The sequence below is a fragment of the Oryza brachyantha genome, chromosome 4, assembly GCF_000231095.2.
Source record: "Oryza brachyantha chromosome 4, ObraRS2, whole genome shotgun sequence".
NCBI lineage: Eukaryota > Viridiplantae > Streptophyta > Magnoliopsida > Poales > Poaceae > Oryza > Oryza brachyantha.
In genome coordinates, this window is record NC_023166.2 from 16,323,039 (window position 1) to 16,342,599 (window position 19,561).

Consider the following 19,561-nt stretch of genomic DNA (forward strand, 5'->3'; position numbering starts at 1 on the left):
GGGCATAACTTGCGGAGTCGAATGTACAGTGAATTTTTACTGTTTGAAATCCCTGTGCTAAACGTGGGTACGCTAGACGAGCATGTCAACTCTCGTTCTTTCTTTCATGCAGGTAGGAGTGCCTGGTTAAAAGAACTAGGAGTAGGTTATTGGAATATGCTCGGACGGAGCAAATGTTAACGTTGCAAAGACAAGATGTGCTTACAGTATACTACAACGATTGATCTGTTAATTACCGGTTTACCAGCAAGCAGGTTTTGCGCAGAGACACGTGGAAATGCAGACAAGCAATTCACTTTTGCAACTCTGCACAAGCTTCCCTCCTGGCTACAAATGGAAGCCAGCTACACGCACTGCAAATTCTCTCCTTTGGACAGGCATGCATGCAGGGTTGCAGAGGCATCTCAGTCTCTCGCGTGTACCCGCTTGTCCACAACTTATCCGCCTGCCAATATGCCGGTGCGTGCAGGCAGGCAGGAGTGGCCCAAGACGGCAGCTGCTGCGAGAGGAGGAGGATATACTACTATCAGCGTAGGAGCATATCACTGTGCTCCACCGAGTTGCCGCTGCATCGATCGAGTTTTCGCGCTGCTTGCTGCGCCGCGCAGGGCTACATGCTCCTCCACTGTTAAACACACTCCCTAGCCTTTCTGGCTTTTGGCTAGTGGCTCTGCTGGCAGCTGCAGCTCGAGAGAGAGGGGCACCTACTACTGTGTGCTGCGGCTAGCACTGGAGTACTGTGCGTAGGAGTACCTTTCTACTGGTACTGGAACAAGACAAGGAAGCCGCTGCTTCTGCACAGGGAGTAAAAGGGGCACCCGGCTGGGATAGTAGTAGCAGTACTCGTATACATGTAGGGCAGCAAGCAAAGCTACAACCCGTCCTGCTATGCGTATCCCATCTGAAAAGACGTGATATTGCATGCGAGCGAGGAGAAATTCTGAGTTCTGCTGCTCGGACCAGTTTTGAGGCCGACGTACGTATTCGCAATGTATAGGGTCATCTTTTGGTTTTCTAATAAAACAACATAATTATAAATAAAAAATAATTTATAGATAAGGTTTTTATATACGTATCCATAATGATGTAAAAGACAAAGCTAAAAAGTTACCTACAATAAAAAACCTCATTAACTATAAATTTAAAGTTAAAAATTTAAATTTTGGTTTAATAACCCAAAATTAATGCCAAAAAAGGGTGTGGTAGAGTTGATGTTGTCAATATAGATGAGACTCACCGCATATGCAATCAGTTGTACCAAACTCCACGATACTTATGGATAGAGTACAAAACAAATTGAGTCCTAAATGTAAAATAATATCTCTCTCCCTCAAGTCTCTTCATTACTCTCATTCAAAAGTAGTATATTTTACTCCCTTATGGGTAGCTTATAATGTATAAAGACAGGCTATATAAGAACATTTATTGTATAATGATTATTAATATAACATGTTGTGGATGCTCTAAGGATTGCTCTTAAGTTTTTTCTCTGCTTTGCATCTTTTATCAAAATATAAATATTTATAATATTATTTGTCTTATCAATTAAATCCGACTCAACATTTTTCAAATTTTATTCTGACATATCCTCAAGCGCTCGTCTTATTTATGAAGAGATATTATATTTTTTTATTCTCAACTTTAATCTCACTTAAATGGTTTAGAAATGATTATTTTGTGACCGATGTAGTACTAGTATTTCAGTATTTCTTTTTAGATAATTAATGTCAAGGAAAACTAGAGAACTACAAGGCGCACGGCGTCACCGTTCCTGTGCGTAGCTACTGCAGGTACTGAAGCTAGCCGTAGCTGGGCCAGCCGGCGCACAGCACGATGACATGTCTAGGCTCGCTCGCGCGCGCATCCGGATAGCATCGCATCGCGCGTCGCGCTACGCTTACGAGTAGAAGGAAGAGTTTACGCGGGCAGCAATGGCGGATTCGATCGACTGCACGTACTGCTGCTTTTGCGCAGGGAGCTAGGGAGCGGAGATACGCTCGTCAGAGCCTCTGCAGCAGCCGATCGTTCGTTCGTTCGATCGATCGATGTGGCCGCTGCCTGCGAGGCTGCCAGCCGCGCAGCGCGAGTTGAATACGCGCCTTTTGGTATATGTACAGTACGTCAGTACCCCTTCTTCTCTCGCTGGATCACTCGACGTGCATGCTTGTGGTGGTTGTCCGAGAATGATTTCGTCAAATCGCTGAAAGATTTCGGCCTCATTAATACGGGGGATTTCACTGTTTTGTCGCGCCAAGAAGAAGCAGTTTTCACAGGGCTCGTAGGTCTGCAGGATCGCAATTACGCACGCCGTTGCACTTTCATTCTCCAAAGAGGTGGAGTACAGTGCAAAACGGTCCACAACCAAAAGCCGGTTGACTTCATAATAGGGGGTACCGGGGTATTTTGCCATGTCGCAGATTGAGCACATTCGGAATCTGACGCTAACAGAAAGCCAGAGCTAATTTACTATATATATATATATATATAAGTTTGTTGATATAAAAGATTAGTTATAAAGTTGATTCTAATTTCTACATTTTATCTATTTCTCTCGTATATGTATTTAATATATATTTTAGAGTACGTATAGAACTACCTCTTACATGAAAGTCAACTCTGCTTATTTTTCATTATCTCCTCTGCCACCTCATCTTGTAGCTAACTTAGGGCATTTGACATTTCCCATGCAATTAATAGGACAATGTCCATAGAATTAAACGAATTATCACATATGATAGAAACATGAGGTGACAAGTGTTTCAGGCTGTGTTGGGTAGTTGGTTAGTTAATCGACGTATAGTAATAGATTAGTATATGATTAATTAATTATTAGTTATAAAATTAAAAATATATTAATATATTTTTGCAAAACAACTTTACTATGGAACATTTTTAGAAAAAATACCACGTTTAGTTCGGTATTCGTATGCGTGAAAACGAGGGAATCAAAGTTAGATATATGAGAGAAGAGACCTTTTATAGTGTTTGCGTGCCTAAAATGGCATATATCTGATAGCTCATGACGAAAGGTACCTCATAAAAGGTATTAGAGACACTAAGGGTTAAAGTTAATTGATTATATAGTCAATTATGTCCAACAAAGTATGGAGGTACCACAAGACACGACGTAAATGGATTTAAATGTACCGCGTAGTAGTTTTGGAAGATGTTGTGGGGACAAAAATTACATGCTTTTCTATTCTTTTTCCAATCTTCGGTCGTTCTGTTTGCATGGTTTCCAAACTTCGGCCCAATTTATGTGGTACAGATCATATTTATGTTATCTTGATAATTCTTTCCAGTTAGTCACTGATTTACATAGCAATTTGGTGATCCATTGTTTGATGAATGTAATCAATGATCGAAATAACAACAAATTGAGAAGATGTATGTACCTAATGGGAACAATACAAGTTCGATGAGGAAGATTTGTGAAAAAAAACTAAACCGATCATCTAACAGATCGAGACGATGTGGCTGCCTCTGGCTCCGGCCAACCTAGGTAGTCCCGGACCCCCTCCTTCGCCGCCCCTCCCTCCAGCCCAACCTCCGTTGGCGCCCGTGCCTCCGACCATGCATCCACCGTTAGCCCTCGATTCTTCACCTGTTTACTTCCTCGTAACATATCAAAGAACATGTAAACCCCACGTGTGAACAAAACCTACCTAAGAACAATGCAACGCAACAGTCTACGAGTTAATCCTTTGATACATTCTCATACCTTTTCATGTGTATGAAAATACATTTGTTATTCTAATATCATCATATTTATATTAATACCACCTATTACAATATTTTCTTTCCGTACCTTGCCCCTTATATAGATCAACGGCTCACGTCGTCCCACTCCTCACTCCTTGTACCTCGCAAACATCGTAAAATCCCTCATGAGGGAAAAAACGGTGCCTAGATATATCAAGAGAACAAACAATATCTTATATGAGACATATGGGTGATCCTTTGCTGTTGGGCTTTATTTCCTCTGTGTAGTTAATCTTGTTTTAAAAGATGGCTATGACATTTCAGTTATTCTGTTTGGGCATTGGATTGGGGGTCATTCACATGAACTCTCTATCTGGTGTTAAAAATATGATTATGTGTTTTTTTTCCAAAGGAAGAAGTACTGTTTTAGAAGGAAAATGTTGAGAACCCGGTCGCAAGCATGGCTCGCGCCGTCGCTCTCCTTTCCCATATATCCACGAGCTGCGTCACAGTTGCAGCCAACTTTGCAACTACAATGCGCCTCACACAACTTTTATGGCAACTTTGCTTCTACTAGTAGGCAAACCAAAGGGAAGGATGCAACGCAGGCAAGAGGGGTATAAAATCGAGTAGGCTCCATAGGCTTCGCTCAGCAGCTGCTTACCTCTTTTGAGTTCATACTGCTGCGTTCCTCGAGAGGCAATTCTGCCTCGCATGCATGCCTTCGCTGAAAATAAAACTTGGGTAGGCCTGTCCGCTATCTGCTGCGCTCTCTCTGATCTGATCTGCAGTGCATGGAAAGCCGGTGTTTTGGAGGAATTCTCCCCAAGATGTGGTAGGGCAGGCTGTTTGACTTCAGTGATTTTTTTATAGACCGTTCTTATATCGGATGTTTGACGTTAATTACATGTATTAAATATAAACTGATAATAAAACTAATTATATAAATAATGACTATTTTATTAGACAAATTTTTAAGCCTAGTTAATTCATGATTAGCAAATGTTTAATGTAGTATCACATTCGCTAATCATAGACTAATTAGTCTCAATAAATTCGTCGTGCAAAATAGTCTAGAGTATGTGGTGGGTTTATTAATAATCTATATTTAATACTTCTAATCAGTGTCCAAATATTAGATGTGATAGGTCCAAAAAAATAGGAGATATCCAAACATCCCTAGCAAATCTTGTGAATCTTGCTGTTGGCTGTCTCTAGCCCCTTTTGATCTCTCTCCCTTCCTCCTGAGAAACGCAGAAAGTGACATTGTTGCTAGCTTCACTAACATTTTCCACTATAGCTTTGTTACCACAAGGCAACAGATGTGGTACATTTCCCCGTGATCACTGAGGGAATTCTCATGGGCATAGTTATCTGGCGCGAGAAACGTACTAATAAATTAGTATATGATTAATTAATTATTAATTATTAAAAAAATATAAAATAGATTAATATGATTTTTAAAACAAATTTTCTATAAAAATTTTTTATAAAACATATACCGTTTAGTAGCTCAAGAACCGTGCGTGTGAAAAAAAAAGTTAGATAACTTAAGTGGGGTGGCCTAGCACGGCCTGAAGCGCATATATAAACAGACGCAGTTACGCATGTGGACAGTAGGAAATAATAACGCTTTGTTTGCATCTAATTAGACTGTTGCATGGGGTAGAAAATTCCTTTGCCAACCTGAATGAAAATGCTGCGGGATCTAGTAGCCGGCCAGAGGATGGCTCCAAAACCCCCTCCTGTTGCTTAGTGAGACCTGCTTCAAGAAATGGGGACAGGAGCCACAGAGGCCGTATAGTGCTACTCATGCTGCCATGGACTCATCCTGCCCATCTCTGCCGAGGCCATTTAACTTGCAACAGTTTGCTCGTCTACACACGCTAGACATGAGACTTTATTCTCATTCTTCTTCGACGGGGTGTTTGCGTTGCAACAAGTGCACACTACTGCGTAGGAGTACTGTCGGGTGATTTGATAGGAGAGTATGACCAACTGCTCCGACGAAGCTTGGTAGCCCTGGTCTAATCTAGGCGATTTGATTCGGGTAGTTACCCGTAGTTTACTGCTCCCAAGGATCGAACTCTCTCAGCTCTGACCTTTAGCTACTCCGCTGGCCGCTGGTGCCATGCGTCGTGAGCTCAGCTCATCGATCCCTGCTCACATCACACAAATTTAGGTTTGTCTAGTTGCCAAAAATTTTTGGTGCAAGCTTTAACTTTTGGCCGGATGTCAGAAGGGATTTTTGGATACGAATGAAAAAACGAATTTCATAGCTCGTCTATAAACCGTGAGACGAAACTTGAGCCTAACTAATTCGTCATTAGCACATGTTGGTTACTGTAGCATTAATGCTAATAAGATTCGTCTCACGATTTCCTTCATAATTGTGCAAATAGTTTTAATTTTCACTAATATTTAATATTCTAGATGTTTAAAGATTCGATGTTATATTTCTAAGAAAAAACTTTTTGGGAACTAAACAGGCCTTACTCCAGTAGTATTTTGATCTTTGCCTGCAACACGTCGCTACTGTCGTAGTCTACGGCCATTGTCAAAGCGGATACAGATTACAGACGGCCAGAGATATTACTACCTAGAGTATGCATTGCAACTTGTATGTCCAGGCCATGCATGTTTGTTAATTACTCGTATCTGCGGAACCAGCACTGTCCTAGATACGCACATCAACTTTCAGAGACTCGGAGATGTGATGCATGACTGTGCTTTCGCTACTGGTACTACCAGTCAACACTTCCGTACGGACGTTGCGGTCGTGTATATATACTCGTATATATATACACGTAATACTACATACGCAAAAAAAGTGACAGATCATATGCTCAAATGTACCGTTGCTATAGCATCCAGGCTTCTGCTAGTAGTAGTAGTAACGTAATAGTAGTAGTATCAATATATCATCACAGCAAAACTTGCTGGAGATCGATGTGCACAGAGCACTAAAAACATCCACATCAAGCCGTTGCGTCGTCTGCATGCCGTGTGCTACAGCTACTCCAGCTAGGGATAAGCTACGAGTGAGGGGGAGCTCTCTCTGTACTTCGTTGCCGCTGGGTGCATGGCCAAACAAGGCAAAAGAAGCTGTGGACGCCGGTTGAGTAATCGGAGCAGTAGCAATCTAACAAACACCCGTCATTTCGTTTATTCTTATATTTTCTTAAGAGAAAAATTTAAAAAATTGGCATTGACAAACATATGAGTCTAAAAAATATTATTGACGAATACGAATTCTAAAAAATACTATCACCGTTAGGTTTTCATTCTTTTTTTCCGTTAAATACAATATTCATATTATAGCACTTAACGGAAAAAGTTAATGGAACCCTAACGGCGATGTCATTTCTTAGACAAATTTAAATTTTGAATTTTAAATTTAGAGTTGATTTTGAAGGTTTTTATTATATTATATTTTTCATTTTTAACTTATAGATTGATAAAAACACATATATAAAAATTTTATTCATAAGTTTTTTTTTACAAATATATACCGTTTCCTTTATTTTTCGAATAAAGGAACAGCAGCAGCAGCAAAAAGGAAAAGAAAAAAAAAACTGTGTCCATGACATTATTTGGTAAAAGAATCCAGTGCTCAGAGATCCTCCTGGTGTAATAGCCGTTTGCTTGTGCCCACTCGGGAGGCCGGCCGTCTGGTCAGGCTGGCTGCGTATTCGTACACACCGTGACAGTATAGATACAGAGATATGTGTAGGTTCATTGCTCAGCCCCACATATATACTATCCTCGTTCTGAAATAAGATTATTTTTTAATTTCGGTGTTAAAAGTTTGATTATTTGTCTTATTTAAAAAATCATATAAAATTTTAAAAAAATAGTCACGTATAAAGTATTATTTATGTTTTCTCATGTAGTAGCAACAAAAAATTTAAACACAAAATTTTTAAATAAGACGAAAAGTCAAATCACTGTATCTTAAAACTAAAAATAATCTATTTCGGGCTAGGACTTACTAGTGACCTGGTGAAGTGTCCGGCCATGCATGCATGCAAATGTCGTCGTCTCCCCGGCGGCCAGTAGTGGAGTCAAAGGCTTTGGCCGGAGCTGTGGCGTTTCTCATAATGACTTCTCTGGCTGGTGAAGATGGTGGGGTGTTTTTTTTCCTCATTTCTACTGGTGAACTGGTGGTGTGGTCTTGTTAGCTTTCTGAATTTTTTTTTTGTTCAGGTGGTGAAATACTGGGAGGGAGAGGGTGCCTTAATGTGGGGTGGATCTGATGAGAGGTGGTTGGACCAGTGCATCCGGTTTGTCCCCTTCCATTTGTTCACTTGCATGCACTTCAGTGAACTGTGCTGTGCTTTTAAACAGTGTCTTCACTGTTGGATCGGGTGTAATTGCTCTTTTGTGTACAATGGAAATAAGTATGTTCATGTAATTATTCAGATGGGCACTAACATTTATTTGTGCCATCTGCATACGAAATCATTATTTAATTTGTACTAGATGATAAGTGCTACAGGTTTACATCATCACATTCATCTTTTCACTTCTGCAGATGTTTATAGCCAAAATTTGATTTTCAATCACAAATACTATATTCTTTTTCAGCTTTTAGATAAAGAATAAAAGGTTATCTAATTTTCATATCTCTTACAAAATTTTTAAAAAAACTATTTTAGAGAGGTAACATGTTTAGATGTTGTATATAATTTTTTTTTGCAAAAAAAGACACCATTTCGTAGTTCGGCACACGTACGCGCAAAAGCCCAAGAAAAATCAGAGAAAAATCAACGGTAAAAAAACACAACCTAATAATACATCCGTTTCATAATTTAAGATATTTGAATTTTTTTTAGTTGCAACGTTTAACCATTTATCTTATTCAAAAAATTATACAAATATAAAAAATGACAAGTCATGCTTAAAGTTCTTTTTGATAATAAAGTAAGTCACAAGAAAAATAAATGATATTTCCATAATTTATTAAATAAGACAAATAGTCAAACATTGCAAACAAAAAAAATTAAACATCTTACATTATGAAACGGATCTTACATTATGAAACAGATGGAGTATAGAGTTGATTTTACGTCTTTTATTGTAGCTTAATTATTTTATAGCCTTGATTTTTAGATTGCTAAAACACGTATATAAAAGTTTCATTCCTAAAATAGTTTTTCGCTTGTAAATATACTGTTTAGTTTTTTCCAAGCAAAAAAAAAAAGATCACCCCCACCTCGGTGCATGATCTTTTTAGGCTCTGTTTGGTTCAGAAAAAAAGCATAGAGAAAATGCAATGAGAAAAATACACTCCCTCTAACCCTCTATCAATAAATATAAGCATTTCAATCATTAAAAATTTGTCCATAAATCTAAGGTATTAAGGTATTAAGAGGTATCTCTCGGTACCAGAGGATCGTAAACGTGCTCTAACCAAAAATTTTGGCCACGGTCATTTGGTTTCAGTCAGTTCGGTTCGATTCCTCGGTGTTGGTTATTTTTGCCCGTACTTGTCCTCTTCTATGCTGAAAAGATCAAGTGAGAGAGAGTTTGCCCATTCCAAACACCCATCTATTTACTGGTCCTGTATTTTTCTATACATGATGATTTACTTTTCAGTGTTCCAAATATGACCTTACTTGTATATGATAATATTATCAGGCTCTGATTCTTTGAGTTTTTTTAATGCGACGGCGGCTTGGGAGCGGGGATTATAAGCCGAAGACACACATTCTTAACAATATAAGTAAATATTTTAAGATATATGTCAGTTCTAAAGCCAGAGTTGAGCGATGATAGCGACAAATAGACACCCTATAAGTCCCTCCACGTCGTGCTAGGGAAGCCAAGAAATTTGTGGATCCGATGTCAAGACACAAGCTCAATCGGCTCAACAATTTCGCTATGCCTTATAAGCACAGGCTCAACAATCAAATACACCAACACTGATATACTCTCTATTAATTAAACACTTCTGTACTTTACCAGTTTCAGTCATGTAACTATTTGAACTTCTAAAACAATAATCATGATAGGAAAGTGTAGTAGTACTTTGACAAATAATGGTAACTGACAAGTCCACCAGTGTCATTTTCATTTGACAAATTCTAAAGTTTGAAGTTTGGACCTTTGACTGCATTTGTTCTAACATATCCGGAATTTTAGAAGCATAACATATATACTATGCGTTGTAGACAGACTGGAAAAAAAAACCACATGTACTACTCCTATTTACTTCCTAAGATTAAGATCCACGTTTTAATTATCATGCGCCATAACTATTGACCAGCGGGATTGACATTAAGCTCGCTGTCTTTTTCGCTCGTAAGAGCATCTCCAACAGCTTATCTAAATTTGATCATCCATATCCTTATTTGGATGATCATCTAAACTAGTTTTATCCTTCATATCTCTATATACTCCACTAGATCATCCATATATCACATCCTTTATATTTCTTTGGAGGATGGAGAGGGATCATCTAAATATGAAGGTTATCTCTCCTAGCATGGATGACATCTAAAAATAGATGATAGATGATAGAATAGCCGTTTTTTTAAGCTAAATTTATAGTCTTCATACTCTATTTTCAGGATATGGAATGTGATAGATGAGCTGTTGGGGACGCTTGACATGGTTTTAAAATAAAATATTTCCATTCCATGGCATAGCACGCAGAAACAAAGAGTAGTACTTATATGTACGTACACACTGTTACAACATACGTACACTCCTACAGTGGACATGCCATTTCCTCTCCCTTGGAGGCTTGGACCTTTGGCCGTTCTGAACCCATTAAATTCTTCTAATGATGGCCATATCTCGTGAGCGTAGTAGGGTCGCTCAACACCAGTGCTTCGCTAATCCTAGACAGGCCCAACGATGTGCAGTCGTATACCAAGAAACCAAGCACCGTGGTCAGTGTGAGAGAGGGTGTTAAGCGCAAGTTAAACCAACTCGGCTACACCCTCTATCTGTAGACCTCAGTGTGGTGAGTTGAGACATCAGAGAGAGAGAGAGTTGAGCACAGCAGCTTATAGCTTGCATCTCGAGTGACAGGGAGAGACATCCTTGGCGTGGCGCATTTAACTTTTTGCCACTTTTAAAAATGTTAGTTAATATAGTTGTTACCCGCTGTCTATGACACGTGGGGTCTCATGTGTCTATGACATATGGATCGAGTGACAAATATGTTAGTGTTATTTTTAAGAGTGGCAAAAAGTTAATTATTCCCCTTAGCGTGGTGGTGTAGCTCCAGCCTCCAGGCCTATACATAAGTCAGACAGGGAGGAGGAGGACCGGAAGGAGGGAGCGAGGGAGGGAGGAGAAAAAGCGAAACTTTGGTTCCTTCCTTGCACCGTCTCCGTCGTCGTCGATCTTCCTCCTCGCGGCAGGAGCAGAGCTAGCTACCCGGTGGAGATGGGCGGCGGCGGCGGCGGCAGGAACGGTGCTGTGAGGCAGTACATCAGGTCCAAGGTGCCGAGGCTGAGGTGGACGGCGGAGCTCCACTGCAGCTTCGTGCAAGCCATAGAATTCCTCGGTGGCCAAGACAGTGCGTTCTTCTCTCTTCCTTGCTCCTGCCTAGTTTCAATTCCCAAGTGCTAGCTAGCTGCTCAACAGCTCAAGTGTTCGTTCATTCATGCATGTTTGTGATGTTTATGCTTCACCTCTCTGTGGGCATTATTTCATCTTCGTTTCTTCCTTTGTGTATTCGTCGATCGGAAGATTATATTTCATCCTCACAAGACCTCCATCTATCTCCAGGGCTTGCTGCGACAACCATGTTTTCTGTTGACCTTGGTTATTTGTTTCTCTAGTATTCGTAGACATAGCTAGCGTGTTCCTGTTGCTGTCTTTTTTCATGAGAGCAACTTTCTCACAGTACCTTGAATTGTTCCTACCTTTCTGTTCTTTACCTTAGTCCTTCAGGATTTTTAGTCAGCCTCAATTTTATTTTTCGAGCGATCTCTTCTTCATGCTAAGTTTGCTAACTAACCTTGCTTGGCCGGCCTGAATTGCAGAGGCTACACCTAAGCTCATTCTTCAGCTCATGGGGGTAAAGGGGCTGACCATATCTCATGTCAAGAGCCACCTCCAGGTTCTTTTCTTCATTCTCTTGCATCCTGCAGGCTACTACTATCTTGTTTTTCTTCTTTTTTTCCATCTGAAGAGCATGCAAATTCATAACTTTGATTTTGTCCATTTATCCTTTTTGAACAGATGTACAGATGCTCCAGGCTTGGCTCGCATGCCACGGGAAGGAGATCAGGTGAGAGATGATTGTTTCTACCATCATTACGTTATTTGATTCTCCATCCTCCCAAAGTCAGAGGTTTTATTTTGCATCCATGTTTCCTGGGGATACGAGATACTAGTAGCAGTAGCAGCAGTAGTTGTTTTTTCTTAGCGTTAATCATGTCGACACTTTTTGTTGTTTAGTTATACTGGTTATAATATTCAGAAAAAAGCTCACGTCCACAGTGGAATGAACATTCTAGCTCTCATTCTTAAAATGTAACTATCTCCAAAGCTGGATAGTAGATTAAGAAAATTGCTAGTAGATAAGAATGATTGGGTGAAGTTTGTGATTGGTTAAGAAGAAAATGGATGTGAAAAAAAATCAAACGGACAATGATTATGATCAGTAGAAATAACTTTATTTTAGTATGAGGTGAGTAATATTATTAGTTCTATTTTTTAATCCGGAAATTATAATTGCCTTGTTGTTTGTGTGAGCTATTTTTTGCTGTTAATTAGTGCTGTAAACTGCCCTTGCCAGTTGCCACATGCCTACTGCACTTGGCAACTAACCACCCATTACCTTCTCATGGGGCATCTTCATCATGCAAATCCTCTGTTCAAAAAGATAGGAAGAAAGCTAGAGATATATGAAGAGAAAAGGTTTTGGTTCACACTTTAGATGTTGCTAATGGAAAGCCAAACCCCTTTCTTTCATGGTACCATCAGAGATGCAACCACAACTACAAAGGAAGCACTCATGTGCTGCTGATGAGCAAGTCCCCAAAGAATTCCTGAGCCCCCCTCTGAAAAGGTTTGTGCTACAACTTTTCCAACTTTGAATTGTGTTCAAGTTAAAGACAAGCTTTTTGGGGGGCCTAATCTTGACACAAAGACACCTTTTCCTTGTGTGTCCATTACTCTTTTTTTTGGGGGGTCTTTGGATGAACAGGACCAGGATGGGGACAGAAGCCACATACAAAGGCATGCAAGGAAGCCAAGGAATCAGTGAGATGAGGACTACTGGCACCCAGTACTGCATTGATGATTACATGCAAGCCATGGCAATGGAGAGGAGAATAAAGGAGGAGGGCCTCAGATGGCAGCAGAGGGATGCTGCTGCTGCTGCTGCAGATGGTGGTGCTGCTGCTTCCAACCTCCAAACCGTGGGATGTTCGGTGCAAGAATCTGACCCCTTTAAGGTACATCAGCTCAAAAGAGATGTTAAAAAGAAACATTGCGAAAACCTAATCAAAAGAAGAGATGCCATCAATCTTCTCTTGGAGTATTAACTGGTTTAACACGCTGACTTACTCCTTGCACCTTTTATCGAACCATTTGTATATAAATGGATATATGCCTTAAGCGCAGCTCCTACTACGTACACATATTGCATTTGCCAATCTGCCATGCAGCACAGTAGATTTTTTTTCTCCAATTGGCTATATACCTGTAGAGCCCACTTGTCATCCCTAGATTTTGGTCAAGCTGGCAACAAAATAGTTTGGAAAAAATGTTTTTTTAATTGGGCTGCATGCTGCATTGTCTTGACTATCCCTATCCATTCTCTGTATTTTCAATGTCCTGATATTATGGTTGGTTCGCCACTGTATAATCCGTATCCTGATAAATCTTTAGAATTGCTGGTACACGTATGTTCCCTTATCTTACAACATGTGCAAAACCCAGATAAGCTCATGAGTACTAATAGTAATTCCACAAGGACAAGGATGCATATGCAGTGATATGAGAAGACTGCCTGCGAATATAGTCCTTAAAAGTTGAAGCACCCTGTCTTTAACAGTGATGGCCCCCAATAACTTCAGTCATTTACCTCACATCGCAGTAGTGATTTATGGTAGTTTCGTTCTGTAGCGTTCAATTGAAAGCCCTTCCATGTTGCACCCAGTAGAATTCATGCATGATCAAAGCGCAGATAGAATTAACCCATTAAGGCTTCTCTGTGGTTTACCTGAGTCTGAAATACTGCATTATGTCCCATGGCCTCTGGAACACATCAATAGCGTAGATGTTGTACGTTGTGGCACAGATCGGCCGATCCTTGTGGTTTTACTGCAGCAAGGAAAACGAATTTCAGGAAGGTCAAGTCTTGGTAAAAGTTGCACGTCAAGGAAATAAATTTGATAGTTACTGCACGCGTACTTCTCTTTAGACCATGCTGTCATCAATATCCAATGTCCTAAGACCATTTTCTTGTCATCAATGAAGAGATTTAATCCATCTAAGCTGCTGCTTTCATTGCTGTTGTGCAGATCATCAAACCAGAAGTGCACCGTCTTGGTACTGTGGTGAAGCTGCGGTGCTCCAAGCCGGAGAGCACCGGATTCGCCTCCAGCAGCATCAGCACGGCTGCAAGGGATCGGCAGGAGGAGTCCCCGGAGAAATGCTCGCTGTCGCTCTGCCTTGGTCCAGACCCCAGATGCATGCCGGCGATCGCCTCGTCGCCGAGCGAGAGCAGCTGCATCATCTCGTCGTCGTCGTCCAGGAGCTTCAGCGACTGCTCCGGGAACTCTGGCTGTTTTGTTGCTCCTGGTGTGAACTTGGAACTCTCCATGTCCATCTGTGGATCTTAAGACCTCTGGGGCTCTGGTTTCCAGTAATCCAGGTTTTGTACATCGATTAGTCTCACATGTTGGTTTCATCACCTGCTTCAGTGTTGATACGGTGATACATCTGGTCGTGTTAGGAAGTTAGCCAATGGCAAGATGTCAGAGTAGGGCCTTGAGTATGCAGGGCAACGATCCTAATTAGCAGTCCACTTCAAGTACGTGTACACAGTATAAGTGGTAAAGTTCTCTAGCTCCATTCAGAGTATCACTGTCCCACTGTTGCTTTCAGGCTTGAGCACCAAAGAACAGAAAAAAGAAAGGCGAGATTCTTGCCGCCTCAAACATCTTTTCCTTTGCCTCCTTTTGTTGATCGTGTCAAAGATAGCTTTCCAGAGTAGGGCTCGGCAATGGCAACATCAAGCTTCTTCTCTCTGTGGATCATAAACTTTAGCCAAGTCTAAAGAGAGGATACCTTGTTATTCCTTGGCTGCTTGCAAGTCAAAAGGAAAGAAAGCGAGAAAAATATACAGGAAACCTCACAAGGCCATGTACTAGCAGTAGAGTAGTAGAGTGCTGCTGCCAATAATGCTGTTCCTACTACTGACTTCGACAGCTCCTGGAGCTGTGAGAATACCCTGAACAAAGGAGATTCTCTTTTTCCAAAAATTGCCCGTGCATTTCTCCCTTCTTGAGCCAGCTACTCCTTGAAGCATCCAAAGAAAACAGATGGCGATTTTTGGAGGCTACATCACTTCTTCTGGCTGGTGCCCTCCCATTGAGCTACATGCAGAGCATGCCTCATGCAAGCCGGTCTCCAGCTGACCTGAGATGCCATGATCGCTCCTACTGCAACAGAACACGCCAGAGGCACAGGTGCAGGAATGATGAACAAGCTTTGACCAAGCAAGCCTTCGCATAAACATCTCGGTTATCAAGTGCCTTCTCCTTGATCTCTCATTGCAAGCAGTAGCAGCAGCAGCAGTGTGGCTGATTGGAGAAGAGAAACAGTCAAGGCATGTACTCGGCTGAGCAAGCACCCGTGTGCGGAGCGTGTCGACATGGAGATTGGATAGAAAGGGAGCAAGCTTGTCACAAGGACCACTGGTTTGCTGGTCAAAATAGTAGACAAAACCGAGCTAGTATTACTACATACAGGAGTAGTAGTGTAGGAAAAAATAGATGAAACTAAAAGGTAGAGTACTGCTACTGTACTAGCAAGGAATTGACATGATTAGCTTTTGTATTCTTTTTCAAAGGTTAAATCCGTTTCCACTATCCCCAAAAGTGTGAAATTGACAAAGTTTCAGCCGAAGTACAAAGTATTACCATGATGAGGCTGAGGTACGCTGAGCCGCAGGGGGAGAAGTACGGTGGGCGAAGCAAAAGCTATCACAGGTTTCCACTGCCTGCCTGCCTCTCCAGCATCAGTATCATGCAATGCTTTGTGAACTGGCCATTACAAGATAAAGTTGTGAGGAATGGTAGCAGGGCCATCATATCCCAACAAGCTTTCTGGGCTTTGACAATGAAGGGCACTGAAAAGGTGACAAGAAGCTAAACTCCAAGCACAGGGAAAGAATTCTGCGCTTTCAGCACTGACCTTCCCAAAGCGATCTGTCTCACTGACTGCGATATCATAATGGTTGGGCAATCATATCTGCTACTAGGAGCAATTTGTTTTCCTAACCACATCTTGATTATGCAAGTTAGTAGTTCTCCACTGGAAAAAACCCAAAATTGTCTGATACATCTCGCTTGGTGCAGTTGTGCGTAAAAAACTTCAGCGACATTTTCACTTCACTGTTGCTTCTGTACCAGACATGAAATTATACACTATTCAGAGCGTTAGGCACAACATATGGTGCTTAACATGCAGAGAATTGTAGCGTGTTTAATGGGACCATCTGAATACCTGACCGGAGCAAGTTATGTCATTTCTCATCATGAATGAGTGGAAAGACATAGCCCTAGTCCTGCAGGTAAATATTGACACATTTGTTGTTTTCTCCATGGAGTTTTTTCGACTTTGCTGGTTATAGATTCTTCAACCATTCAACCTGTAAAAACCTTGCTAAACTAAAGCTAATTCTTAGTACAAGGTAGATCAATGTTACCCCACGAGACTTGAGACTGAATTTCCACAAACGGACTACGCAGAAACTGTGACCCATCTTGGAATTCTTTATGCATAAAACAAACAAATATCAGTCAGCAATTCATCATCATCATCATTACTCTGTGCTTCTATCTTTCCTCTGAAAACTTTAGATATGGTTAAAACTTACGATCACCATTAGAAAACAACAGCTTGTCATGATAACAATATCGCATGAAAGGCCTGAGTTTGCAACTAATTAAGATTATAGCTGTCCGCATATTTAGGGCATGTGAGCTTTTACTTTGCTAAAGCGAAGCATCACATTGAGGAAACTAGATTTAACAATGGCAGTTCCTTTTCTTTTTTCTTCAACACTTAATTTACATGAAACAAATGCTGTGCCTATGATAGTTCACAGATGAAAATGCATAATGTGTGCAGATGATGTCAGTCATAATTTACACTGAACAAATTAGCCTCGAAGAAATCAGTGCCCTGAACCCTATGCTTACCGGCGGCAGCTGCATCGTGCCAGTACACACCGGCCATCAGGATCCAACCGCAAAACGTAGCACTGGTTTCTATCGCACGCGGATGCTAGAAGTGGCGCACGGTGAAACCAGGTTCTGGAGAGGACTCTCAAGTGGGCCGGCCGGTGTGATGCTTGGACGATGGATCGAACTGACAACACTGAAGAAAGCAAGTTGTCTAGTGGCTTCAGAAAGAAAGGGCAATCAGAAGGGGGCATGGCAACCTTAGCTCGCTTGCTAAACGACATCAGGGTCCGTGTTATATTCTGGCAGTTGTAAAGGACAAGGCAACAGTGCTAAAAGGTACTGGTAACAACTAGCTTGAAAAAAGTTGAAGAACCATGCAGCCGAAGGTCATTTCCTAATTCATTTGGTACGCCATTTGCAGACTATTATAGAATTCTGCACGCGGTTCAGAACAAATACAGTGCTCAAACAGAGCTGAAGGACAAATTAAGAGATCATGGACTCGTTTGGTTGCAACCAACAATTTGCTCTATATTGCATGCCACAAACTCTAACAAGCCATAGCATTTTACCCTTTGGACGAAATGAGCTGGGGAATTGGGGAGGTCTAAGTTTGATGGAGAACATTAACATCACTTGGTAGAGATCAAATCAAGCCATAACACTTTGCATCTAGAGCTAGTAATATTCTAACTTACAAGAACAGGTGGGTATCGCTGCATCGCTAACTCCACGTTTCGTAGAATCTTCTTTACCATTCCCTTGAACAGTTAAAGTTCATGCTGAAGTCCAGAAATTATCGTGGTACTACAAATTTGTCTACTGTTGTAAATTCAGACACTACATGCTACACTGAAAAAGCTAGATGCTGTAAAAAAAAGCAATTAGGCCACATGATAATGCTAGAACTAACTGCAATTCTGAAACAAATGACATGGGACTCCATAGTCATTCTTCCCTTTAGTATAAACATCATGATACAACCACTAATGTTCTACACTTTCTACTGACAAAATTTGCAGCTTTGCCTTGGTAAATCTTTTGGTAATTGCAATAACAACAATCCAACAGAACATACACCACACACAGGTTCAGAAAGAATCCATACTAATTCTATGCCAACATAAACAACAGGTCAACCCATCAACATATTTTAGAACCGAGGACTAAACAACAAAAAGTATATAAGATATTATTAAGATCCCTAGTTCCATACATGTTCTGCATCATTCACACCTCTCTGCATTAATCCATCATTTATATAGCGCCATACCATTGAGCTTGAAGTTCCAAATGTAGGCATAAACTTCTAATTATCCTCAATACATAGCTAGATATCCATGCGCTGACATTTTCAAAATGAGCAAATCCAACAGGTTTTACTCTCAAGTCTCATTTAGATGAACCACATATGCATGTATAATCCCTAAAAACAGCTACAGGTAAAATTATTCGGAATTAAAAGCTTAGGTTAGGCGCGTATCTCGTCAGCGCTTGCCTCCCAGCGACCACCGCGCCGGCCATGAGCCCCCCGACGGCACTGCCGACGATCGCCGCCCGCGGCCCGGCAGCCGCGCGGTAGAGCGCTCCAGTACCCATCCCGGCGGCGACGGTGTTGGCCCAGTCCTCGGCGTCGCGGAGGCCTCCCATGCCGCTCTCGATCCCCGCGAAGAGCAGCGCGACCACGCCGAGCCGGTTGCTGTACGCGCTCCCGACGGAGCCGCACTGGTTGAGCACGCGGTTGGCCCGCAGCTTCATCGACTCGCCGCGCTCAGCCTCCCCCACCCCGCGCTTGAGCCCCGCGGCCGTCCCCGCCGCCCGGCCGGCGAGGTATCCGCATCCGGCGTAGAGCGTTAGGTTCTTGCCCCAGGTGCGGCTGCTGCGGAGCGCCTCCTCGTTGAACAGGAGCTCCGGCGAGGTCGGCAGGTCGTAGAGCGCGTGGAACGAGATGCTGAGACCCTCCGGCTGCTGCTGCGGCTTGAACGTGCGCCGGGTGGGTCCGGTGGCGCCCCCCGTCCGGCGGTCACCGTCGGCGGCCATGGCGGCGGGTCGGCTTTGGGGTTTCGGCAGTCGGCACCGACGACGCACGCAGCGGCGATTCGTGGGCAGAAAAACGCTTTGGGCCTTATTTTCTTTTTTCAACACTACCTTGTTATTATGGGCTTTATGGATTAGTGGGCTTCGTTGCGTTTTAGGCTCATATCCATTTATCATCCTTATTCAGTCAAACCTATCCATTTGGCAATTTCTGCAACCTCCAATATTCAGTGCCCTCACTTAAAAAAAATCTGTTAATATCACTCTGTTTCACATTGTGAGATAAGATTTTATAATCCTTCTTAGATTCTTAATAAATACTGATAAAGCTAGACACAAATAAAATATATTCATGAATGAATCTTCTTATAATATGAAACGGATAAGATATCTTTTTTTATTATAACAGGTGGAAATTTATTAATATATGAAATTACCTG

At 41.6% G+C, this 19,561-nt stretch overlaps 2 protein-coding genes across 2 annotated transcripts; one reads left to right on the forward strand and one right to left on the reverse strand.

The window, feature by feature from the left end:
- Positions 1-10,920: 10,920 nt before the first annotated feature.
- On the forward strand, positions 10,921-15,068 carry LOC102700890 (myb family transcription factor MOF1). Its single transcript, XM_006652587.3, has 6 exons — positions 10,921-11,233; positions 11,703-11,779; positions 11,902-11,950; positions 12,649-12,733; positions 12,872-13,121; positions 14,193-15,068. The coding sequence occupies exons 1-6, from the start codon at positions 11,101-11,103 to the stop codon at positions 14,511-14,513; spliced, it is 915 nt and encodes a 304-aa protein (XP_006652650.1). The 5' UTR covers positions 10,921-11,100; the 3' UTR covers positions 14,514-15,068.
- Positions 15,069-18,077: 3,009 nt separating this feature from the next.
- LOC102713463 (mitochondrial import inner membrane translocase subunit TIM23-1-like) lies at positions 18,078-19,220 on the reverse strand. The gene has a single exon (XM_006653621.3). The coding sequence runs from the start codon at positions 19,122-19,124 to the stop codon at positions 18,543-18,545; it is 582 nt and encodes a 193-aa protein (XP_006653684.2). The 5' UTR covers positions 19,125-19,220; the 3' UTR covers positions 18,078-18,542.
- Positions 19,221-19,561: the final 341 nt, after the last annotated feature.